At 41.6% G+C, this 27,295-nt stretch overlaps 1 protein-coding gene across 2 annotated transcripts in view; it reads right to left on the reverse strand.

Annotated features, from left to right (window-relative positions):
- Positions 1 to 6,677: 6,677 nt before the first annotated feature.
- The window catches only part of SRPX (sushi repeat containing protein X-linked), a 116,765-nt gene continuing 96,147 nt past the window's right edge, over positions 6,678 to 27,295 (reverse strand). For both annotated transcript variants that reach the window (XM_075539592.1, XM_075539591.1), the window contains 6 exons: positions 20,014 to 20,140; positions 15,416 to 15,537; positions 14,527 to 14,706; positions 11,626 to 11,759; positions 8,658 to 8,779; positions 6,678 to 7,227 (listed from right to left, as the gene is read on the reverse strand). In XM_075539592.1, coding sequence (XP_075395707.1) covers positions 7,044 to 7,227; positions 8,658 to 8,779; positions 11,626 to 11,759; positions 14,527 to 14,706; positions 15,416 to 15,537; positions 20,014 to 20,140 — 869 coding nt within the window. In that variant the 3' untranslated portion in view covers positions 6,678 to 7,043. The remainder of the gene's footprint in view (positions 7,228 to 8,657; positions 8,780 to 11,625; positions 11,760 to 14,526; positions 14,707 to 15,415; positions 15,538 to 20,013; positions 20,141 to 27,295) is intronic.

Raw genomic sequence — 27,295 nt, forward strand, 5'->3', positions numbered from 1 at the left:
TGGCCTTTATTGTGTTGTGGAATTTCCCTTCTATTCCTATCTTATTGATTAGGAATGAGTGTTGAATATTGTCGAATGATTTTTCTGCATCAATTGATATGATCATATGGTTCTGTTCCTGGTGTAGTCTTGATTTCTTTAGCATATGTACCCAGTAGAGAGATGGATCATAAGGTACTTGTGTTTGTTTAAGAAAGTGCCACACTGATTTCCATAGTGGTTATACAATTTTACAGTCCTACAAGCAAATTAAACGCATTCAATTCTCTCCACACCATCTCCACTATTTATTATTTTATTTTTTATGGATTTTGCCAAAAATATCTGTGTGAGGTAATAGCTTATTGATGTTTTAATTCATATTTCTCTTATTGCTAGTGATGGGTAACATTTCTTCATATGGCTGTGAGCATATGGTCAAGGGAGAGAGGGTATGACAACTCTGTTTGAGATACCAAATGAACAATCTCAATAGATTAGCTGGAAAGATATATGACTATCACAGGACTTATAAGAGGTTAAAAAGAGGAAAAAACTGTATTGGAAAAGGCCAGACAGTTACATCTAGGATTTTTCCCTCTCACCCTTATTTACTCTAAACAAGGAGAAACCAATACTTGCCCCTTACATGTGTGGTGAGGAGTTTTAAAGAACCCCCCCACCCAATCTCTACTCACCAAAGTAAAATATAGAATATTATTATTGTGAAGTATGTCGTGACAATTTACCTTGGTGTCCCCCAACACTATGGTACTGGGCCCCTAGGTCTAGCAACTCATTTGCCAAGATGCACTCTTCATAGATTTTTATAAAAGAACACAAGTTTCTAAAGGCTTATTAGGAAGAAAATTTAAGAAAATTGAAAATTGCATAGTTGAGTAAAGAATAGGAAAGTTTCACTACAGATTTTTTGTTGTTGTTGTTGATATAAAAATGTCCACCTGCCCATTCTTGGGAGAATTTTATTGGGAAATCTAATCCAGATCAGGTTACAGATCTGGACTTTGCCCTTTCAGATTTCTTTTTGTTCATACTCTAAAAACATTTAAAAGGAACATGGTTTGAATCCCTTGAGGTATGGGACGGGGTACCTAAAGAATAATCCGGAATTGCTCTGGGTGGAGCGGAGCTTTCACAGGTGAACATCAAGCAACTCACTCTGAGTTAGTAGTGGCCTTGCCTGAGAAGGACCTCTTTGGTCACAGTGGGATTTTGTTTTTTTGGTAAAAGCAGTTTCACACTACCTCGTTTTTGTAACGGCCGATATAAGGGAACAGCATGCGACTGTGAAATTTTGTTTTCTGCTCAGGGAAAAATGCTCAGAAACTGTTGTGATGTTGAACACAACTTACAAGGGCAGCACTATGGGACAACCTCAAAATGTATGAGTGTTTTTCTCGTTTCAGAAAAGGTGGAACGTTGATTGACTGACAAACCTCATCTGCATGTCAACTTCCTGAATGGATGAAAATGCCAACTCATAGCAGTGTACTTGGAGTTCGTTCCACTGGGTCCTACTGTCAGTCAAGCTTTACAGTCAGAGGTTCTGAAATGATTGCTGTGATAGTGGCGTGAAGTGAAAAAGAGGCCTGATTTGTGGCCGACGGGAGACTGGTTTTGCCACCACGACAATGCCCCTGCTCACGCAGCCATCTCAGGGCACCAGTTTTGAGGAAAAAACAACAGAGCGCCTCTCTTGCCCCACCTGACTCACCTGGCCTGGCTCCGTGAAACTTCTTTTTGTTTGCACAACTGCAGAGGGGCATGAAAGGACAGCATTTTGATGACGTAGAAGAGGTGAAGGAAAAAGTGAGGGAGGTGCTGTCAGCCATCCAAACATATGAGTTTGAAAAATGTTTCCAAGAATGGAAGAACAGATTTGACAAGTGTATTAAATGTAATGGAGAGTGCTTTGAAGGTGATAAGGTTGTGATGAAAAAAATATATATACATAGCTTTGAAGCATAATCCATTGGGGGTTACCCCCAATAAATCAAAGAGCACAGACTTCTTCACAAAAGAGTAAGGGAAATGGAAACAGTGACTTCAGAAATCTGTAGAACTAGATGGACGATATGCCAAGAATCAATTACTTCACATTTCACCCTTCTTTTATAAATTTCTATTTTGTAGCTATATTTTTTACTAACTCTCATGTGTACATAAGAGAAGTTTTCAACATATTCATGGAAAATGGAATTAAAGTGTATGGGTGGTGTGTGTGTGTGTGTGTGTGTGTGTATTGGTGTGTGTGGAGAGAAAAACAGAGATTTCCTTCAAGGAATTGGTTCTAGTGATTGTGACGGGAGGGGCAGTGTCTCTCTCTGGTGTACATAGGGCCAATATGAATCAAAACTAACGCAACGGTATCTAAAAACAACCATACAAATAACATGACCAGTGTTTAGCCAAACAATCAGGTTATTCCAATGTTCATATAAAATTAAGAACCCCCGATATAAAAAATATATTGGACTAAGCTCCCACAAGCAACAGCTATCTGGATAACATATCTAACTATAAATAACAATATAGACAAAATATCTGCAAAAACTACCCGAAGGCATTGTAGTGTTACCAGAAATCTGGTAAACAGTGAAGAGAGGTCAGTACTTGGAATAAGGCAATTCAACTGAACCATCAATTTTTATGGATTTTTGCCTAAGGACAGACCTCAGTCTGCATCATGCTGAGGAACACAGTCGGTGTAACCATAGCAATGAAAAGTGAGGAGGAAAGTACCAGAAAGTACCAGAGGAAGATTCAAATTCTGTACACAAACTACCCAAATCTCTTACTAGCTCATGAACTTCACATGCAAGGTGCAGGGAGAGGGATATATAGGGAGGGATAGACTCCAAGCATCTCAGTAAAGCCTAAAAGCACCAAACGAAGGTTTTCCCATCTACCAAGAAGAGACCCTTGTCAGTTTGAATTTAGCCAACTTAACTTCTTCTCCTAGGAACTCTGGATGAGCTTTTAACTGCAACGTCAGTGGTTCAAAACCACCAGCGACTCTGCAGGAGAAAGATGAGGTTGTCTGCATCCATATAGATTTTCAGCCTCAGAAAATAGTCAATTCCACACCGTCCGATAGGGACACTATGAGTTGCAATTGCATGGATGGCAGTGGTCTTTTTATAACTGCTACACACACACACACACGCACGCACACACACACACGCACGCACACACGCACGCACGCACACACACACGCATGCACACACACACACACGTTCTGCAGTATAAGTAAATAGAACAGATGTCTGATTTTATGGGGTCCAAAAAGTTCATAGAGAATTCCTGAAAAAATTGGAATGAGAAAGCACTTTTCTACACAAAACCTATTAAATCAATTCATCTGTAAAAATCCCCTAATATTTTTGCGTAAAATATTCGTTTTAAATACCATACCATGTTTATCTTTACATACTTTGTGTCTCTTCTTGGGATAAATGCCTATGATATCCTAAGGTCACTAGGAAGACTAATTTGAAGAAAGCAAAGTGCTTCCTTAAATGTCAGTATATTTTTAGGCTTGGACCTTAGCTTGTTAAAGACAAGCAAGCGTTAACATAAGCTGACATGTGCTTACTTAATTGTGACACACAATCTCTTGAACTTTACAAAGCTCCTCAGCTGGTTAACATTCTCTTGTCATTCACAAAATTGATCATTGTTCCGTACCTCTGATGGGAAGATAGAGTAGCTTCTTCGTGTGCTCTGTAAGAGAAACAATCCTATTTGTAAATAAGGTATAAACCTATCCACAGCATATTAATCACTATGCCTAATCTGTGTGTTTATGTTTGTGTGGTGGGAAATTTTATATCGGCTTTCAGTTTTAAATCTCTCTATGTAGGAATTTAGTCCATCCACCATTAATTCTCATTTGTTTGTTCAAGAATAGACTATACACAAAACTTATATTTTGAAAACAAAGCGAAAATGTAAAAGTTTGCCTCAAATTGCCATAACATTTTTTCCATTCCCAAGGTCCGAGTAAGCATGACAATCCTGGTACTATAGTCTTCCGTGAGATCCAGTGACTCGTGCTTATCTTCCATGACTGATAGAAGTAGAGTAATAGCAGCAACTGCCCAGCTAGCAGAGAGACCTGCTGCCATAGTGTTGGGGAGTGGTTTACATTCGCTTGTCCCATACGCAGTGGCTGCTATTCTCAGGTCTACTATAACCCAAGATTTATCTCCCAGTCAATGGATTTCCCTTGCAGCCTTGCTAATCACTGCCCCCCCCCAAAAAACCCCAAATAAATAAAAAGGTTATTAAGGCTTTGATTCCTTGTGCCATTTTTCCTGAGAAGGAGTACCAACTCCTAACCCAAGAGGTGACCGCCAAGAAACTCCTCTGGATAATCTTTCCTGCTTAGATGGTTCTTATTTGAAACCAAGCCCAATGCCAAGCAAATATCAATAATTACTGCAACAGAGATATTGGAAAGTACTCCTGGTAACTTCAACATGACAAACAGAGTGGGTGGTTCTTATACCAGCTCCGAAATATTAATATATAATAGTAATGACACTGTATTATTCTCATTGGGTGGAGGCATTTCCATGTTGGGATGGCACTGCAATCTTTGCTGCCAAAAAAGAAAAGACAACTATGGGAAAGTATTTTCCCTACATGGGAGCACCTCGTAGCTCTCTGTGTAGTGATAGAGGTTCCCATTTTACTGGCCAAGTCCTAGAGCAGTTTGTAAGGTTGTTCCCATTTTGCATAGATTGCATCATCTATATCACCCACAATCTTCTGGACTGATCAAAAATAAATGTAATGATAAAGGTCCAGTTAGTTACCCTTACAGCCTACTTTAGTCTAATGTGGTCTGGGATGTTATTCATTGCACTCCTGAATCCATGATCTGCTTTTGGCACTCATAGATTAACTCCTTCTGAAATTATCCCTCTTCCTTACAATGCTATAGTCTTTGATTCAATGAGAATTCCTGATAGCCTAGTTAGATATTGCCAAAGTTTAATTCAAAATACAATATGCTGACACAAATGATGAAGAGCTTATGCTCATGTCTCTCCTAATCATGGAAGGCTTTGTGCTCCAGAGCCTGGTGATTATATACTGAAAACATTATCAGATGAAGGATTCTTTAGCACTGAGATGGAAGGAGCATTATTTGATTTTATTTAAAAAAGTAATCTTGCTGCAAAATGACAGAGTGTAAAATCCTAGGTACATTATTTTCAGTTGAAGAAGATCAGAGTCTCCGAGTGAGTGGTCGAGCCAACTGGAGGACTGAAGCTGAAATTCAGTTGTCCTCCGAAAACCACTAATAGCCAACGAGGACCTACTTACAAGTACAATCTGATTATCCTCATATGTGGTGATTGTTACATCTCTCTGTTGATCTGTATTAATTGTGATAGAAAATAATATCAATTGTTTATTGCATCACATTTTGTTGTATTAGTAGAGTGGATGCCTGGAATGATTAGATGACCACACACTGCAACAAACACCCTTGCCAGCACCAGACTTATATGGGTGGCTACCATGAGGAATATGCACATGCGCCACATAAGTTTTACAAGGGATAGTAATGTTGTCAATTTTCTTTCTGTTCAGAGTATGCATACTCAACCTTACCTTTCATGGACTTCTGTGTGGTGGAGGAAAGAGAATGACTTGGACTAAGGTGATGCTTGAGGGTTATGTGCCTCTAGTCTAAGTATTGATAGAAACCAGATGGTATCTGGTGGAAAATCAGCACCATAAGCTCAAAGAGTCTGCCATAGCCTCCACCTAGGAGCCCAATAAAGTCCAGGTTGCTCATCAATGTACTACCCTCACCCTCTCATCACAAGGAGGGAATGCTTTAGTTCCTAAAACCAAAGGCACTCCAGTCAGATCCCTGCTTTCATCCTAAGCCATGAAATAGTACTAATGGTACTAATGGCATCTTGAACCAAAATCCAAAACCCAAACCCCAAACAAACAAACAAACCCTCACTGCTATCAAGTTGATGTTGACTCATAGTGACCCTAACCCTGTGAGTTTCCGAGTCTGTAACGCTTTATGAGAGCAGAACATTCCATCTTTCTCAGGAAGAGCTGCTAATGGTGACAAGCTCAACTTGTAACTGCTATGCCACCAGGGTTCCTAACGCCGTCTTGAGCACCCTAAATTCACTTCCGACCCTGAGCAGTTTCCCTGATCCACGAAGGCAGGGAGGAAGAGTTGGCCTGTGGGGAAGACTTGATAGAGGAAGCCGGAACACAGCAAAGAATAAGGAAAACAGACTTAAGGAAGTGTGCCTCCAGACTAAGACATGTAAATAGGGGAGCACCATCTCCTTTGTCCCCCCCAATTCCGGCCTGATGGACAAAGGAAAGACTTCTCCTGACTGTCTTTACTACAAAAGCTTTTAACAAAGACCTTTGGAGAAGTCTATTTAGCTTCTCTATTAAAAGGTTCAAACTACCAACAGCTCTGTACATAAACTGATGCTCTTGCATTGCTCAGACGTAGCTTTGACGCTGTGTCAGTCTTCTTCCTACCTCTCTCTTTTCTCTTGATCGCATATTCTGAGCAATGTCTTTCCTTTACCTCACTAAAAAAAGCATGACAATTCCCAAACTATTGATCAGCACCGAGCAAGAATGGCCAGTGCTTGAACAACAAAGTAAATTCTAATAAATTTGCTCGAAATATTTTATTAGTTAAGGTCTTATATAAACAATAACATGGAAGAGAGGTATGTGTTATACTGAATGACATAGAAAATATAGGTATGCTTGTGGTTTCCGAATTCTTTAAAATATTAACCAGTCATGGTGGAGTAATTCATATGAGGAAGAGTAAATATCATATTCATCTAATGTTTGAAACTTCCAAGTACTCAAAGCGTGGTGCTACTTGTTAAGTGCAAAGAAAGCTCATAATAAAATAGACTTTTAAAATTACAAATAAAACTCTATACATCAAGGATATTTTTAAGGCCTTCCCTGTGTGTGTGGCACTATGGAGAGAGAGAAGAGGAACAACCAAGATAGAGACGACGACATCAGGTGCTACAGGTATGACCCATTTCGGCTTGCAAGACCATCTCCTCTTTTCTCAAAGGGAAAGTGTCAATCAGTTTGAAGATGACCATGGGCGTCACCACGGAGATGTAGCGCTCCTTGTCCATGCCATGCTTATCCACTAGCACCATACTGAAGGAATAGAGGGGGATTCGCAGTAACAACCTGGTACAGACAAGGGAGGGGAAAAAGAAGATTATGTCAAACTCTCACTCATAAAAGCTTGGATGGAACAGCTCATGAATGAAACTGGGTGCAGTAAAAACTCAATGAATGAGTTTCACTTTTGTTTCTCTCCATTTACCGACCATCAACATGGTGCAAGGTATGGGGTATCAAATGTTGAAAAGATCTAGTATAGATCTCAAACTATCAGATTCTGGAGAGGTACTAAACAGAGGTGCAAGTGTAGTAGAATGATAAATTATAAAATCTTATGAGTGTATTCAGCACTCTGCCTCCTTCAGTCAACTAAAGAGAATTCAGGCATATTATTATTATTTCCCTTTCCAGGCTCTCTGAGTTTTTTTATTGTCGTGGAAATGGGGTGGAGTCTTTTTCATGGGAGAGGAATAAATCAAAGATAGCTTGGACTAGAAAATAGAGAAATTAGATGAAGGAGTATTGTATCAATCTATAATATCTCTTGTTAAAGACATGTTCTGGACACTTCGTTAACTTCGTTGAACATCTATGATGGAGTTCATGAAGGCCCATTTTATTTTCTTCCTGAGAACACCAAAAAAAAGTACATTCCCCAGCCTGTCTTGAAATTTGGTTATAATCACATGACCACTTCTGGCCAATAGAATGGGATAGAGAAGCCATGTGTGTTACTTCCATCATGAGATATAAAAGAGTGTGTGCGGACTGTTTTAGCCCACTCTCTTCCATGTTGCAGAAACTTGTGAAGTTATCGTTTCAGAATGCTGATACTTTAAGATGCCGAAGCTACCATCAACCTTAAACTCTTGAGAAGCTGCGCAGTGCAGAGGTCTGCAGCTTACCTTGCTGTGGATCTTAAAAAAGGATGGGCCCAAAGGGAAGGTTTTCCTAACCTGTGATTAAACCTTATTATCCTTTACACAGTGGTCAAGTAAAAATTGGGGTTATTCTGAAATTATCTTTCTGAATTCCGCTTCTTGAACACAGTATTATTCAAAGCCTAAACAGTTTGGTCTCATAAATGTTACCAAAATAACTGTTAAAAAAGGAATATAGACAAGAGCCCTGAAAGCATGGGGGAGGAAAAGAGGCCAAGCCTCTAAAGGCTAATTGAACACTCACCGTCCTAATAAGACCAGCATTACTTTATTCCCTTTCCCAGATATTCCCTGCGTATCCCAACCATGAAACAAATGAGCAAAGAGAAAAACACACAAAGCAAAAACGTCTTGTTGAAGAGGGGAATTATTAGGACATGCAGCAGCTTGGCCATTAGCATAGCTGCAATAATACCATCCGAGTCAAAAGAATTAAGCATTGGAAGATGCCAGGAGTCAATACTGAATAGGATGAAGTCAGTGTGCCTTATGAGACAAAAAGTGAAGGCGTGTTCACAGGGAATAACACGAAAGGGCAGGTTTTTTCCTTACTTGAGTTGCAGAGCCAGGCTTGAAGGTATAATCTTTGGTCCTATCCTGCCAATGAGGGTGGGGAACACTCCCACCAGCTCCACCACAGTGATGTGCCGAAGATCCATGCTGCACTGTGCTTGCTGAAAAACAAAAACATACGCAAGGAGCAGGAGCATGGCTACCGAGAGAGGCTCCCCTGTCAAGCTCCAGTCCGCCAGAAGCAGCACTGATCTGCATTTCGAACGTTTATGCGATCACTCCAAATTGCGCTGGCAGCAGTTGAAAAGTTAGGGTTAACTTAGTGGCCCTAACACCGAAATACATTCCTAGAGGAATTATTCAGCAATGGCTTGGCAATGAGATTTGAAAAACCGAAGCAAACTGGAAGACGTGTTTCCAGAGGGGTAAGACTACACACAACCAAATTAAAACGAAACGGTCCGAGGCCTTTTTGATCCGATAGGCTTTTGGATTCTAAACTTGGCTTTGCAAGGACAAAAGAATATTTCCAGAGCCCTCGTCACCTGGGCATTTCCCCTCCCTAGGCCCACCTTACAGAGCCGAACGTGGAGGGAAACAAGAATAACATGCTCTGGTCTGGGAGCCCGCCCTTGGACAGGAATGTGGTCCACTCAGCGATGTGCCGGGAGGTCTCTTGAGGAGCAGCAGTGGCAAGAAGGAAACAAAAAGGTAACCTCAGACCAAGCTGGAGCCCTGGTGGTAGAGTGGTTACATGCTGGCCTGTGATCCCCACTGTTGGCAGTTCCCAAGACTGGGCTTTCTACTCCCCTAACCAAGTTCAGTCTCAGAAACCCACAGGGGGTTACTATGCGTCAGCACTGACTGGACGGCAGTGTGAAGACCAATCTGGTTAGCTGAGAAAAAAGGTAAACTCCCGAACTATTACAATACCAAAATTTCTAGCCTGGTTCCATGGAAGCATCCCTATATGGGTTGACAGAATTGATAGAAAAGATAAAAATATACTTTTCTTTTGCTCTGACTGAAACGCGTCAATCAAATCTTTCCTTGGAAGTCCTTTTTTCAAAGGCAAATACAAATATGCTAGGGGTGAGGTGCAGTCATACATAAACACTTTAGTATGAAATATAGCATCTAAACAAGTGAATAGTACTTTACATAATGAATAGAATAGAGTAGAAGTTGGCAAACGTTTCCCTAAAGGGCCACCTAGTAAATTCTTTAGGCTTCGCAGAGCTGTACAATTTCAATTGCACCTACTCAGCTCTGCCGTCATCATGTGATAGTGTGTGATATCGTGGGGCACTCCAAACTGCCCTGAAGACGGTTGACAAGTTGGGGTTAAACTCTGCCCTAGACTGTATGCAAATGAGTGAGTATAGCTGTATTCTCATGTAACATTGTTTGCACCAACAGCCAGCAGGCCAGGTTTGGCCCCCATGCCAAGGTTTGCTGACCAGCAGGAAAAGCACTTTGTTTGTTAGATTGCTTTTTCTATGGATTAAGAAGAGATCAGAAAGCACATTATCTTGGAAACCCAGATCCCCAAACCACTGCCATTGAGTTGATTCTGATTCATGGCAGCCCAATATAATGGAGTAAAACTGATCGTTCCTGCTCCCTAATAGGAGCAGAAAGCCTCCTCGTTCTCCTGCTCTATGTTAAGAGATAGCCTCAAAAGGCAATGTCCCACAAAAATGTGGGCCTGTGGGCTTGTGTTTGCTGCGTAGCAGAGGAGCTCTGGTGGTGCAGTGGGCCACACCCACTGCTCTGCGAGAGAAAAATGAGGCATTCTACTTCTGCAAAGAGTTACCGTCTTGGAAGCCCACAGGGACAGGTCTACCCCCTCCTATAGGGTCATTGTGTATCAGAATTGACTCGATGGTGATGTGGGTTTTTTTCTATTTATCTGAGATGGAATAGGAGGATGGAGGTGACAGGGACTCAAAGTAAATATGTATTGATTTGGGTTTCTATTAAAAGAAGCTAAAGATTTTAATGTGTCTCTTAGGGGTTCAAGGGCTGTCTTACAAGTATATGAGAAAAGTGAAGAATCATTCGCCAGTCTTCATTATATTAATGCTGAGCTGAGAAGTAAAACTGTAGAATTGAATTAAACCAAGATTGTTCAAAATACTCTCTTTTCACTGAATAAAGGAATGAAATATTCCTAAAAAATGTGAGGCGCTGTGTCCACAACACGCTATATCCTAATAATTAAATAATTACCTTAGAAAGCAATCAAGCCATCCAGATTTATTGCAAACCATCTTCAGGAGAAAAAAAACAACAACAAGCAAAGTCTAGCTTCCAGACATTTTCTCATGCCATTCACAAGATGCCAGTTGCCTCATCGTGCAGCTACAAAACTTGAACAGCTGAGAACACATTTCCTAGAAATGTACTCCTCAACCATCAAGGTGCTTAGAGACCAACTGGAGTGTCTTGTTTAAAATGCAGCTTCTAATTCAGCAGATCTGAAGCGAAGGGCTGAGAATTGCCATTTTCAATAAGTTCCCTGTTTTGTTGATGCAACTGAAACCAGGAAGCACATGTTTCAGTACCATCATTCTAGAAGATGGCTGCTGCTCTCGGAGCACCTCTGAGAGAGCAGATTCTGAGGTCTGGGGCCTCTGAGAAGCCTCGCATCCCTTGGGCCAGCCATTCAGGCAGATGACTGATTGATCCAGTCCATGCATGTTGGGGACAGGCTCAGCAAAAACGATTGTCCTTTGACTGGCCCTGGACAGCATGCCAATGAGGCTCGGTGCTAAAGACAGACAAACACCGTTAGTTGGAAAATGATTGGGTTAGCTTTGGGGAGTCGGTGTAAATCAGGTTATGCACCAGAACTAGAAAGGTTTGATGGCAGCTCTAAAGTGCTGGTTCCTGAAACTCACAGTTAATGGATTAAGCCCTGAATTTAGCCTTTGCATTTAATGAAATGACTGGGCCCTTCCTGGTAGAGGTCTCTCTGCCACTTTGCCTGGATCCCGAGGCTCACCTGTAGCATTCCCAGCTGCAACTGGTAAAAAAGGTTCCGTGCTGTGGGTGCGGACAAAATGAGGAGTCTTCTTTTCTCATAGAACTGATCTAAGAGGGCGGCTGCCGTTCGGACGCCCACATTGATGTTCATGGCTGGAATTCGAAACAGACACATGGGCAGGTAGAGACTGTTGAATGGGCGCATGTTTGCCTGGGTAGATCCTCAACGCTCTCAACAAAACAAATAACATTTAGAGGAAAAATAAAGTACACCGTTTTGAAGTGAAGGAAGAAGAAAGACAAGAAAGGTGCCCTTCTACTCGTCCCAATTCAACACAGCCTGTGATGACACGCAGGATTATAGGAACAGACCCCGAGTGTACGCAGTTCACTGGGGAGGTGGTTTCAAGAAATACTGGTCAGGGAGTAGGACTTCTGTAACAAATTATCACAAATTAGCGACTAAAAACATTACAAATTTACTATTCTGCAGTTCTGGAGTTCACAAGTAGGGCTCACTAGCTAAAATCAAGTATTGGCAAGGTTATGCTCATTGCGAAGGCTCGAAAGAGAATCCATACCCTTCCTTTTCGATTTCCAGAAGTTGTCCTGTATTCCTTAGCCCAGGGCTACTTCCGCCATCCTCAAAGTCAGCAGTGTGATGATTTTAAATCCGTATCCACTCTGACCTTTGCTTCCATTATCTCCTTCTATGACCCCGACTTCCCCTCCTCTCTCCTTTCCATATAAGGGTGCTTGGGATTACATTGGGGCTACCCAGAAATCCATGATAACCTCCTCATCTCAAAATCCTTAATTTTGCCACAGCTTCAAAGGCCCTTTTGCCATGTAAGGCAAAGTCCTGAGCATTAGGAGGTAGACATCTTTGGGAATCCATTCTTCTGTCCACCTTGGGAAATAAGACAGGAAGGAAAGGAAGCAATACAGAGTGGGTTTTCAGCAAGCGGAGGGTATCTGTAGCTCAAACCTATTGGGGAACTCCTGGAGATGGTGGGCTGCACACCTCAAAACTATCCCACCAGAAGAACATAAAAAGAGGAGTATCATTAATTGAGGGCTGCGTCTGCAAGCACGGATGCATTCTCACTTCTTGGGCCTGTGCATGGGTCAGCAATGATTTCTTGGCTGGGGAGGGGTGCTCTTAATCAAAGAGAGGCAGGCTTTTCACCTAAGGAGTACTCTGAGCATAAATGGGAGTGCAACAGCCATCTGCTACAGGCACTAATAGCATGTGCTGGGGACAGAGGGACAGCGAGGGACAAAGAAGAAGGAATTGGCAACGGAAAGGCTAACTTGTAGCCCAAAGGCTGAAACCAAAGTCCGCTTCCTTGGCACTGTGGGGACAGACGAATGAAGGCTTCAGAGGACCACAGAGCAAAGTATTCTGCCACGGAGAACATGAGACCAAGAACTCTTTTAAGTGGGACTGTGGTTGGGACAAATGTATAACAACCAATGAAGGGTGTTCAAAGAACAGGTAAGCAAACGGCCTTGGGTCTGGAGAAAACGTAATATGAGACAAACTAGGGAATTGCATGTGTGGTTTATAGTCATGGTGTTTGTATTTCAAACTTTCCAGTTGTTTTAGCCACTAACCGCTCATTTACACATTAATTCAGTGAAGCAGCCCCCACTGAGTGCTTACTGGGTGCTCTGGGATATCACAGTGAGTGATACAGAGTTCCTACCTGTTTCCCCCAAGGGCTAGACTCTGTGTCACAGCTTGAAGTATAATGGGAACTTATTTAATAGTACAGTAGGTAAACACAAAGAAATAGATGAAACTTATTAGCAATAATATATTTTATTTAACTCAGTATATCCAAATGAGCTTTTCTGCATGTAATCAAAATTAAAATTGCTATTGAGATATTTTATAGTCTTTATCTTGGGGGGGGGGTTTACTGTGTCTTTAAAATCAAGGCTGCTTTTACCCTTACAGCAGATTTCAATTCAGACTAGCCACATTTCAAACACTCCACAACTACAGGGCGGCTACCATATTGCTCTGCACTGGTTTAGGACCTTGAGGAACAACGTGCATCTCAATGCCAGGGGATGGACATCGAGTCCTTCGAGGGGGAGTCTGGGATGGCAATGCTCTTTCTCTCCTACTGTATCAAATTCAGGAACCTCAAGTATTTAAATAAGGATGCAGATTGTGTTTCTTTTACCTCACTCTGAATGGTGACCATTTAAGGGAAAAGATGCTGACGAGACTACAAGGAAATAAGGAGAGGGGGAGATATATAAAGAAGAGATCAATCTAGAATTTTCTGCATCGTTCAAATCTCACACTGTTAGTACAACCTGGCCTAGTTTTTTGTCCATCTGTTACTAACAATTGACATGCATTTAGAACTCTCCCTGTGCCAGGCATGGCTCTAATCCACTGTTCACTGGATGACCCCTTTCATCCTTACAACCAGTCAAGTAGTAGATAAAACAGGATGCACCTCCTTTGAACTAGTCAGAAAGGTTCAAAATGGGTCAAGTTTGTGTGACTTTCAAGCTAGAGCTGCAAGGCTGACAGTGCAGCCTATCCACGGTCGCATATTGCTTTCATAAATAAGATTCCTACATTGGTAGAATGGAGGACCAGGAATAACTAAAGCTGACACTGCTGAATCCTGACATCATACAAAACTGGCTCTGGGTTCTTCCCTCCCCGTCTTCCTTAGAGGATAGGAAAGGGGATCAGAGGCGAAATTGGAGGGAGAGTCACATAAGCAGAAATCTGGGCGGTGGTTTCACTCACTCCGATGAAGAAGGATGGCGCCAAACCTTCCAAAGTACATGAAATGACACGCTCGCACTCTGCACTTGGTTGTTCAGAGGAACTCAGAACCAAGCGGTCTTCAGTTTCTGCTGGTGACTGAAAAGATGGCTGCGCACCTACCTGTACAAGTGGGCTCCGTGCCAGACCAAGCCAGGTTAGATTGACACACTCGGGCAGGGCTACCCTGTAGCTCATAGCCACCAATGCAGGAGAACTCACAGGTGGCTCCATAATTGTCACCGTCACTGGAGCACTTCATATAACCATTCTCTGGGGCATTGAGTTTGCCACAGCGTTTGACTGTAGGGACACAAGCCAAGAGGGGTCTCAGGGTGGCTGGGATGGCTATTTGGACACTGGGGAGGCCTTGGAATAGTCACTGCCCATGTCAATGAGACCACTGAGATCAAACTGGTTGAGACCCCTGTGTCAATGAAGGGGGGGGGTGTACAAAATGTTCGTGGAAAGAATTCCACCATCATTTAATTCCATTTTCCACAAAAAATTTGAAGTCCCCTTATACATTAGGGGAATAACTCAAGAAAAATAAAGATGGATGCCCAATCCAAGAGGTATTAAAAGGACTTTACAAATATTTTTCTCTCAGGTAGACCAAAGATTCTGGAAAATCAATGACATGGGCAACTGGTGATCCACGCTAGGGAGCTCTGAACCACCCTACCTACAAATGCTTTTGTATGCTTCACCTGATCATCTCACACCCATGATTGGACATATTATCAAACCATAGGCTCATGGGACAGCCAGCTGTCAGTCCTTTCTGATTCCTTACATAAGCAGCGAGGCCTGGCCCTGAGCTTTAGTAAGGCGAACTGCTAGTAGTGAAACTCATCCAGATAGATGTGTCTCATGAAATTCAGGCATTAAAACGGGGCACTTTCCCAGCCCCTGCAGAGGCAAATCCAAAGCTGGCAAGTACCCTCCGAGGATTCTTGATGGAAAGCTTGCTTCTTTCTGTTCCCCTAAAGACAATAAACAATATTCTTACCTCTTACTTTAACCCGAAACTTGCAAATGCCCTTGTTCTCAGCTCTGTCATAAACGGTATACTGGATTTTGTGGTCTCCTTCTGGAAAATGTGAGCCTGGGGGAAGGCCTTTTAGGATAACGCTGAAAGGGGAAAAGAAATAAAAACACCAAAGACAATCTTTTTGCTCTGACAGGGCATTTGGCGAGCACCAAGCACACAGGGCCTGCGGACACGAAGGGGCCACCCCCGGTAAGCTTGTTGCGAACAGTTAGTCTCGAAGAATCAAATTTCCTGAGTTTTGCACTATTTGGGAAGAGTAGTTAGATATTGTTAAATGAAAAGCACCGTGCCCCCCCCCAAAGAAAATGAAAAGAAAATGTAAAGGCCCAACAGCTGGGAAGTTTAGTTAAGTTTTTGCTTTTTGTTTTTGTCCCCTTAGTGCAAGGAAACAGAAAAGGCATGTACTATCTCATAAAAAATAACATTTCCCCAAATCATTTAATTAGGACATAATCTAGACATCGTACTATTTTATAGTTCAGGCATATCAAGCAGTGTTGTATAATGATGACAACAATCATTTTCAAAACATTTTCTTTCTTCTTGTGCACCTTGATATTGGCTCCCAGGAACCACACCCTCTCCTGCCAATCCCCCCAGGAACCCTTTTCTAGTTATTATCGCTATAGATTCACCCAACCTTGGTTCCATATTCTAAAAAATAAAGAAATATATATATAACAAAGGGTTTAGAATGCTACTAACAATAAAGAAGAAATAAGCCCCAATCTGGAAAGAAACAAAAACAATCCCACAAAATATTAAAAACCAGATCAAGATCAAAGTGTATCCAAAGGGCATTAAAGGCATTCAAGGCAGATTTAACATTGTAATATACTATAATTGTCTTTCCAACATGCTCTGTTGGATAACCAGGTTATTCCCATCCCTCACTTCTGGTCAGAGGGGGATCACCTGAGGCTTATTCCGTGTGTAGATATTGTGACTGTATTTTGGGCTCCAACTGTCATCCATAGCCTTCTGTAAACAGATCTTCACAATTAATTTCTGATACCATTCCTTCAGATTTGGATTATATATTTTCCACTCCTTGGATCATAGACGTTGGTATGCTTCTTCCAAGTGGGCTTAGTTGACATCTCATTTAGATGGCTGCTTGTTTAAAAGTAAGCCTTTAGGACCCCAGCTGCAGTCTTTACCTGGTAGCTTGGCACCAACCAATTGCTTTACCACACTTTGAAATAACTTCCCTGCTTTCCTTCATAAGGGCCCATGTCAGGTGTGGAGCAATGCCATGTTCTAAGAACTAAATGATTTTAGACCAGAGCTAGGATTAAGTGCAAGCCCCAAATCCATTCCTGAATTTCCGTTTTCTACCTACCTCTGGTTCACCTTAGCGAGGGCTTTGTTAAGCAGATCATTTTTGAATGAACAAAACTTAATAAATGATGAAACTAATGATCCATACCACAGGGACTACTAGCTTTGCAGCTGAACGTCAAAGTACTCAAGACAAGCAAACAGGCCCCATTCACGGGGGTAGCAGAGAGGGAGAAAAATTGTTGCAGGGAGTGCCGGGATCAATTTACAGAGGGGAAGGCAAGGGGATTCTCTGTGAGGAAAATAGTTTGATGATCCAAGTAGTCACTAATAATTTGGGCCTGCAGGGGTGGTTAGAACTTTGTCTGCTTTTTCTATTTAAAATCACTACCATCAAGCAGGTTCATACTCAGAGTGACTCTATAAGACAGAGTAGAACTGCCTTTGTGGGTCCCTGAGGCGGCAAGATTTGTCCATGTTTGTAGGAGCAGAGAAGCCTCTCCTTTCTCCCATGGAGCTGCCAGTGAGTTAGAACTGTCTACCTCACAGTATGCCACCAGGGCTCCTCGTCTAATCTCGAGTAAAACCTGGGGAGGTAAGTCATCGCCTATCCATCTCACAAATGAGGAAACACAGACACCAAAAGAGCTTGACCACAATCACATGGGGAGTGTGACTCCAGCTTCTTTCTTCTCCGAAATTAGATTCGACAAACATATCATTTCCCTTCCCTGCACATTCCCATTTACCAGTAATACACATGCAAAATTATCAAAGTCACCCCTGCGGAGACTCTGGAGGGAGGCAGATGAGATAGCTATTTATAAAGGAGTCAGTGAGGGGATCGGGAAAACCGAGAAACCCCGTCATTAGAGACATGATGCTTTGGGCCTGAGATGCTTTCAGGTACTCAGGAGATACACCTGAAATGTAGCCTCATCTGAGAGGAATAAAAGCCCAAGTATTGATGACTGCTAGCCTATCTTGAGATTTCCTTTACATCCATAACATGCAGACAACAGTCAGAAAAAAATAGGCAGGAAGCACTCATGACAAAGATTGACAGTTAGAGATGCCCTCGTACCTTCCCACTTACAAAAGGACTGTATTGGGGAGCTTCACGAGTTCATGGAAAATGGGATTGACAGATAATGGAATTTTCCCATGAATTTTTTGAGACTCCTTGGTATAAGAGGAGTTTGATTAAGATACAGGGAAAGGGGGTCACAGGAGAAGTGCTAGGAAAGCAGGGTGCCCGAACGAGAGTGAGAGATGACAAGACAACTATCTCAGAATTCCTCATTTGGCTGTTATGAAACCACAATCCTCATCCTGCTCCATGCCTCTGAAAGCAGGGAGTTTCTCAAAAAGGGGGGAGGGGAGAGGGCTCTATGATGCTCTTTTAAAATGGCACATTTCCAATCAATAGACAAGTTACCGAAACAATGCCAAGATAAATGTATTTCCTAAGCTTTTAAACAAAGAGCCCTCCGGGGACAAGGAGTATCTGACCTGATATTTGTGCTCATTGTACAGTATTTCAACAGCAACCACAGTTGCAAAAAAAAATCTGTTAAGAATTTACTATGGGCTAAGGGCTGGCCCAGGCATTGTGTTTAGGTTCTCAAGATTCAAAGATAAATAAAGCCCAATTCCTGAAAACAACTGTGACATATATTTTTAAAGCTAACTGCCCCCAATTTTTCTCTAGGGGGCTTATGACATACATATGTGACCACAATCAATAGATATATTTTAATGCTCTATCTTAGATGGGTCAGAAGGAGGAGCATAACTGATAATACTGGTTAAACTGGATGATACACGGGGTGGGGGTGATTATAAATATGTAGGAACAAAATGTCCTGCTAGGAGTGAGAGCTTCAAATTGCTCTTAGAAGATGACCTGCTGTTGTTAACGGCATAAAAATATTTTCTCTTGCACACTCTGGATTTACAGAGCTCAAGAAACTCTTTCCCAGCTGTATGGCTCACCAGGGGTTGAGTCAGAGGCATCTTTTGGACCATGGATAGAAACTCAACATAGGGGGATGCATGGGGACATAAGCCCTGTTTTTATTACCAAATTATTTTCTGTTTTGAATTTTTGTTCATCACATGTGTTTTTGATAATGTCCCTCTACTCCAAAATCAAGGGGAAAGTGTTTCAAAATAGTGTGGATTTTAATTTAATTACACGGGACACATATGTCAAAAGTGGACTCTAGTGCTACGCTTGATGGGGTGAGGTCCATTTCTTCAGATCCAGTAACATGTGTCTGAGACAAGTAACAGCATGTACTAAAGCCTCTCAAGTAATGTCACAGGCTGAAAATGTTGATGGGTGATATATACCACATGGTTCCTGAATGAACCAGTTGGCTCTCTCTGCCTCCATCTTTCCTTCTATCCTTCAACAAAGATGGATGCAGTGCCATTCATGTTCCAGACATGGTTACGGACATGAGGATATGACAGTGAGCACATCTTAGTAGAGACAGTAAGAAACAAATGTTAAATATATGTACTCATATGTGTGCACACACATGTGTACCTGTGCTTGTATCTAATGCATTAGGTGATGAAAATAACTACTGAAAAATAAAGAATGGATGGCTAACAAAACAATTCCTGAATGAGTGGGTTGAAATTTTAAATAAGAGGTCAGCGATGACCTTTCTAAGATTTTTTTTAGTTACCTGAAGCAGAGTAGGGGACCATTCAGATAGGGGAAGAGTATTCCAGGCAGAAGGAACAGCAGGAGCAATGATGCTTTAATTGGTGGATCCTATGTGTATGTGAATGAAAGCAAGGAGGCTGTGTGACTACAACAAATTGAGCGAGGAAGAGCAGAACAAAAGATGAGTGCAAATGGGGGCTGACTTTAATTCAGAAACTATTGTTGGTTTTTGAGCATAGAAATGATGCAATCTCCATGGCTATACATATGGATTGTGATAAGAGCTGTACGAGCCCCCAATAAAATGACTTAAAACAACAACAATGAAATGGTGTAATGTGACAGGCATTTTCAAGCATCCTCCATGCAGCATAAAGCATTGAGACTACATCAAAGGAAGCAAGAGGGCAAGAAATTCGGAGTTGTGGTGAAAAATAATGGTGAGTTGAAGAAGCTGCACCCCAGGTTTAACATTTTGCCATTCACCAGGAAGACATATCTGAGAGCACATCTTGAATAGACATACCCCTTACTCCTAGCAGTCCTGTCTCACACAAATAGGGCAGCATCATTCCAGGAACCACATTACACTTACTCGGTCAGAATGCCATCTGCTGTGTCTCTGCCCTCGGGAGTGTCCCAAGATACCCGGACCGTCAGCTTATTAGGTTCGGCAATTCGTTCCTTCACACTTGGGCACTTAATTCGAGGAGCTTCTATATCTGGAGATACAACCAAAGTCTTCTCACCATTGTTAAGAAGTACCTATCAGTGCAGGGGGGTATATCCAATATGTAATGCCCCAAAATTCAAATGAATCCCCCTCTTCTCCAGGGTTTTCCCCAACGGTTTTATTGGCATATAACTCACATACTATACAATTCAATAGCTCAATAACATTAAGATGAGTTGTACAATCATCATGACAACCAGTATTAAGACATTTTCTTCAGTCTTGTACTCATCATTATTAGCTCCCCATTTCCCCCCAACCTTCTGTCACACCAACGAGGGACCATTAATCCAGTTACTATCTCTATAGATTTACCTTTGGTGTATTTCATAAACAGAAAAGCATTTTAAAAACAACCAACAACGAAAAACTTTCAAGAATAACATATAAAAATCTCAATTGAAAAGACAGAAAAATTAAAAGCCAGAACAATTTTAATTGGATCATAAGGAAGGTCAAATAATAGGGTGGTAAATTTTAACCCAACTGCATCTGCAACGATCTACTTTCCAATGCATTCTGCATGTTGGCAAGACTATTCCCATCTCTGGTTCATTATTGGAGGGGCTTCCCCAGGAGCTTTATCAACATGTATTTCCCCTTCATTAAAAAAAAAAAAGTCAAACAGCTTTAAAATGGGTCTCAAGAGACAGCAAATGACAATATATTACATTTTGACCTAACTACCCCTGCCATAATCAACTTTACAATGCTGTCTGTCTGGTAGCAGGGCCATTCACATCCCTCAAACATGATCAGAGGGGATTGACCAGAGATTAAAAACATGTATAGACTCTGCAAATGGATCTGGGGCTTCCAGAACCTTCTGCAAAACCAAGTGTTCATAATTTAAGCTCTGATGACATTTCCTCCACTTAATTTGGATGGTTTTTTTTTTTTTACGATACTTGTATCACACAGGCAGGTGATCTTCTTTGTCGACTTAGTTGATGTCTCACTTAGATAGGTGCTTGTTTGAAAACAACCCTTTAAGACTCATTTTAGACACTATTATTTCTGATAGCCAAGCACCATCTAGTTTCTTCACACAATCGGCTACAAGGCCCATTTTCAAAGAGTTTTTTTCACCCCTCTGCATTTCTCCTCTCTCCCTCATCTTTCTCTCCTGTGAGTTTTGGAGGTTGTCTGTGTAGTTCCAAACACAGTGCTAAATCTTTAATTAGTTGACCTTTACAGGTATCCTGTGGGGTCATTTATTAACTACACCTCCATCCTCTCCACTCTTCCAAACTGTTTACTGACATGGCAATCTTGGCAATGACTTAAGTTGAGGGAAGAAGTTGTTCAGCCTTAATGAGGCCCTCTTACTATAAAGGCAGGATAGCAGAATATTAGAAGAAGGTTATATTGGCTATCATATATTCTGACTTAATTCCTTAAAACTTTATTGAGTGTTCATTTTGGATTGGAAATACCTGAGTGGTGGAAACGTAACTGAAAGGTTGGAGATCCGAGTCCACCAAGAGGCAGCTCAGAAAAAAAGGGCCCAGAAATCTACTCCCAAAAGGTCACAGACATAAAAGCCCTATAGGCACGGTTCTACACTGACTCATATGAGCGGGCGTCAACTGACCAGCCACCAGACTGGAACTTTACCATGAGTCGGGGACCAACCCAAGGGCAACTAACTACAACTGTGCTTAAGGCACCATTTCAGCTACAAGGGTTTGAAGAAGGCACAAAGAATAAAGTAATTGTGTGTGGAGCTTACGGTCTGTTTTGGAGATGATGGTAATGCAGATCAAATACAGCACCAGGCAGGAAATGGTACTGTTGTAGGAAAGGCAAAAAATGAATACTATGAAGATTTAACAAAGCCATAAGTTTTACAGATGGAGAAACCAAGGCTCAGAGAGCTCAAGCGACTTTCACAAGGCCACACGTGTGGCGGTGAATCATAACCCATGCTAGAGCACTTGCATGGGGTTGTATCAGCTCACCATATTTATTCAATCTGTATGAGAAGCTATCTTTTATGAAGAATGTGGCATCAGGATCGTAAGAAGATTTATTAACAACCTGCATCATGCAGATAGCACTACGTTGCTCGCTGGAAGTGAGGAGGAGTTGAAGCTCTTGCTGATGAAGATCAAAGATTGCCGCTTGCATTATAGATTACAACTCAGTGTAAATAAGATCAAAATCCTCACAACTGGACCGATAAATAAAACAATGATAAACGGAAACGAAGGGGAAGCTGTCAAAGATTTTGTCTTGCTTAAATCCACAGCCAATGCTTATTGAAGCAGTAGTTAGGAGATGAAAAGACGCACTGCAGTCAGTTAACCTGCCTCACAAGCCCGCCTTAGAATATTGACAGCAAGTATGTTACTTTGAGGACCAAGGGGTGCCTGGCCCAAGTCACAGTATTTTCAATCGCTTCATATGCTTATGAAAGTTGGACATCAAATAAAGAAGACCAAAGAAGAATTGATGCATTTGAATTATGATGCTGGAGAATACTATTGAAAGTATGATGAACTGTCCCAAAGACAAAGCAATCTGTCTTGGAAGGCTGGCCAGTGTTCCTTAAAGGCCAGGATGGCCAAACATCTACATACATATTTGGGACATGTTGTCAGGAGAGACCAATCACCGGAGAAGGACCTCATGCTTGGTAAAGTAAGGGGCAGTGAAAAAGAGGAAGGTCCTCAATGGTATGGATTGACACCGTGGCTGCAACAATAGGATGGAGCAGAGGAACAATTGTAAGAATGATGCAGGACCAGACAGGGTTTGGTTCTGTTGTGCACAGGGTCACTATGAATTGGAGCCTACTTGATGGCACCTAGCAGCAACAGAGCGCCTGCTACTAGAATAAGTCCTCTACCCTCCAGCTTTGTCTGTACAGTCCCAATAGAGTCCTCAGTACCTTCAAACAGGCAATAGGACCATTCTCCCCACCCCAGCTGCCACTGAACCACGTTTATACCTTGACTATAGGCCTCCAAAGGTTTCCTATTTTTTCCCAAGTATTAATAGAAATTCCAGTGATAGAAGCTACCAATGATGAGATGATAATGGAGGCAAGAAATACATTAAATGTCAAATCTACACTGGGTTGCATATAATCTAATTACAGGGGAGTGGAATAACATGGAGCAGCAGTTCAAAACTTTCACAAAATCTTGACAATTCTGAACAGATACAGAGAACACACCTAAGAGGTCAGTGCAAGTTAATAGCATTCAATTTGGCATTGCTGAATATCAACGGATAATTATTTCAATACTACTTTATTCCGAATAAAAATTAAGTGTCTTTTGATCCTGAATCACAAATGTTTTCTCTAAGCTAAATATATCAAGTAAGGGCTTCAAGTCCTTTCTCCTGTATCTTGAGTCTGCTGATTTCTCATTTTATTCAAGGTAAGAAGTTGTGAAGAATATGTTACACATTTCTGCCTCCAATTATACAAATTCATTTTTATTCTGTGCCACGCTTCATGGAGTAGGAATTTACAGGCTTGACACAGCCATCTTAAATTGAACAACTACCACATTTTATTGAATCGAAGCCACTGCTGCCTGTGAAATGCATCCTAATTTCAGGGATACGAAAGTGTAAAAAGCATACTTTTAAAAATTGCTGAAATAATGTATATAAATATATGATGAATAGAAGACAATTAAAACACATCCTGGGTGTCTATTTCCAGTTGTGACACTTTCAGAAACAATCTTGATGTTTTTCTGTTTCTTTTCTTTATTTTAATAATTTTATTGGGGGCTCACACAACTCTCATCACAATCCATACATACATCCATTATGTCAAGTATATTTGTACATTTGTTGCCCTCATCATTCTCAAAACATTTGATTTCTACTTGAGCCCTTGATATCAGCTCCTCATTTTTCCCCTTCCTCCTTGCTCCCTCCTCTGTAACAAACCCTTGATAATTTATAAATTATTATTATTTTGTCATATCTTACACTGTCCAATGCCTTCCTTCACCCACTTTTCTGTTGTCCATCCCACAGGGAGGAGGTTATATGTAGATCCTTGTAATAGGTTCTCCCTTTCCACCCCACCCTCCCTCCACCCTCCTGGTATAGCCACTCCCAGCACTGGCCCTGAAGGGATCATCTGTCCTGGAATCCCTGTGTTTCCAGTTCCTATCTGTACCAGTGTACATCCTCTGGTCTAGCCAGATTTGGAAGGTAGAATTGGGATCATGATAGTGAGGGGGGAGGAGGGGAGAGGAACCAATTAGGAACTAGAGGAAAGTTGTATGTTTAATTGCTGCTACACTGAACCCTGACTGGCTCATCTCCTCCCTGCAACCCTTCCTTAAGGCGATGTCCTGTTGCCTACAGACAGGTCTTGGGTCCCCAATCTGCACTCCCCCTCATTAACAATGATTTGATTTTTTGTTCTGATGATGCCTGATACCTGATCCCACCGACACCTCGTGATCACACAGGCTGGTGTGCTTCTTCCATGTGGGCTTTGTTGCTTCTGAGCTACATGGCCGCTTGTTTACCTTCAAGCCTTTATGACCCCAGACGCTATATCTTTGGACAGCTCGACACCATCAGCTTTCTTCACCACATTTGCTTATGCACCTGCTTTGCTGCAGCAATCATGTCGGGAAGGTGAGCATCATGGGATGCCAGTTTAATAGAACAAAGTATTCTTGCATTGAGGGAGTATTTGAGTGAAGGCCCGATGTCCATCTGCTACCTTAATACTAAACTTATACATATATGCAAATAAATCTATTTCCCCATACTCATATATAAATATATTTACATGTACACATGACTGAATTTAGACCCCTATAAATGTCCTTTGCTTCCTAGCTCTTTCCTGTATTTCCTTTTACTTTTCTCTTGCTCCACTATCATGCTCAGCCTTCATCTGAGTTTCAGTAATTCCTCTTGGAATTACATTATGCAGGATCAAGCCCTCCCAGGCCTCCTACACCCTCCTCACCCTCCTTACCAACAATTTGGATCACTATGACCAGTGGTAAAAGACATTTATAATTCAGATGACTATTTCACAGTATTGGGTGTACAATGTCTGCCCCCTGCTGGTCAAATATAGCTAGTAATTTCATCATAAAAAGAATTCTGATTTAATAAGTCAATCATGTCTGCATGTCTGTCTGCATGTCTGTCTGCTGCTGACCTGGTAGTTTCCTCCAACCTTTCCATACACATTTTTGGGTGGTTGTCTGTCCCAATTTCTCCTGTGAATAACTGAAAAGCAGCAGCAGGACTCCATTCTGTTGCACGCTCAAGCATTGCATAGCTGTTCTTTCTGCAGAAGAGACCAGCTGGCCTTCCCTTCTTCAGATGCTCCAGAAACCAAATCCTTTTGGCATGATGGGGGCCGCCATAACCTTTTATCTTTGTTTTAGAGGTGATTTGCCTTTCTTCCCCCCCGCCCTTTAAATTTCTTTACTGTAAATTAGGCGAAGGTTTACAGAGCACATTCATACACATTCTGTTTCATGTCACTGATTACAGTCTCCGTAATATACTATCACATGTTCCCCTTGCTCCTAGTGTTTCCTGTTTCCATTTCTTCTTCTTTCCAAGACCTGAGACCTTGTTGTTAGATAGAGGCTGCCCTATTGATCTTAAATGGTTTATTTTAATTTATTTCATGTTTTATCGACATATCATTTTCACCATGCAATTCAATGGTTTAAATGTATTTAAAAGAACTGTGCAACTGTCACCATCCTCCATTTCAGAACATTTTCTTCATTGTTGTAGCTGTTATTATAGGTTTCTCATTTCCCCCAACCTCCCCTGCCATAACACACACAAAGTGTTAATCTAGTGACTGTCTCTGTAAATTTGCCTATCCAGGATTTCATACAAAGGAAATCAGACAAACAACAACAACCATATAAAACACAGAAAAACCTCAATCTAATAGAAAATAATAAAAGCTAGAACAAATAGAAAATGGGTCAAAAAGGAAAACCAATGGTAAGATGTCAAATTTTAAGCTAACTACATCAACAGTAGAAGTCCTTTTGGCCTAAGTGGATCACACACTGGGCCACTAACTACAGTCTCAACAGAGGTCCCACCTATATCTATCTGACCAGTAAGCCTGGTCTCTTTCATAATTTTGAATTTTATTTCACATTTTTCTTCTACTCTTTCAAGAGCTATCTAATGTGATCATTTTCAGAGCCATTGGTAAGTGACAGTGGGGCACTAGTTAGTTCTAGCTAGTTCTTCTGGGGAACTAGCTAGTTCTTCTGGTCTCAGATTGTGGAGACTGATGTTTGCAAGCCCCTATTGATTTTTAAGGTATCATAAATTTCCATGAGTGAAATGAACAAAGTTACTATAGAAATGCAATCATTCTTTTCTGTTCAGTGGGAGAGCCCACAAAGCCAGTGACTATGTGGAAACCTTGATGACCTCAAAGAATTTATTGGACTCTGATCTCTCTCTAGCACATTCATTGGAGACATCTATTAATCTAGTTACTGTCTCTCTCTGCAGTACTCTAATTTCCCCTCGACATATAAAATTTGGACAACATGCTTGTAACCAACCCACTCATCATCACCTGACCCACCCGCCCAGTGCTACCAGTGCTGCCTGCTACCAGCCTGTCCAGTGCTACCTGAGCTGCCTTGTGAATGCCACCCAGGCTGCCTTCCAAATAGATAAGCCTGGCTATCTAGGTAGATTCAACCCCAGAGAGACAGAGACACAGCTCAAACCTGCAGCATAGCTGGCTCACATAATTCTTTGGATTATTCTTATTAGCCTCCAAGAAGGAAAACACAGGACTCCTTTCCTCATGAGAGGAATTGTAATTCAGCACGTCAGGGTTATCTGGCTACCTTCCCCATCCCTGGCCTTAGTCAGACTGCCTTCTGATCAGAAGCCCCTCCCCCCTGGATAACCAACTACAATAGCCTATGTCCACCCTGAGACCATACATATGGAGCAGAGAATTCTCAGTTGTACGGCAATCAATAATGGGTCTTCTGTTATAAACACAAACAATTGAATGGTGGAAATCTCCCTTTCATAACGTACAGGGTTGATAAGCGTCTCTGGTAGATTTAATATACCCCTCACACACCACAACCATCACAATCTCTACAACCTGCTTCCTACACCTCGACAATACCCATTCTCC

This window comes from Tenrec ecaudatus, chromosome X (genome assembly GCF_050624435.1).
Source record: "Tenrec ecaudatus isolate mTenEca1 chromosome X, mTenEca1.hap1, whole genome shotgun sequence".
In the NCBI taxonomy this organism is placed as follows: Eukaryota; Metazoa; Chordata; class Mammalia; order Afrosoricida; family Tenrecidae; genus Tenrec; species Tenrec ecaudatus.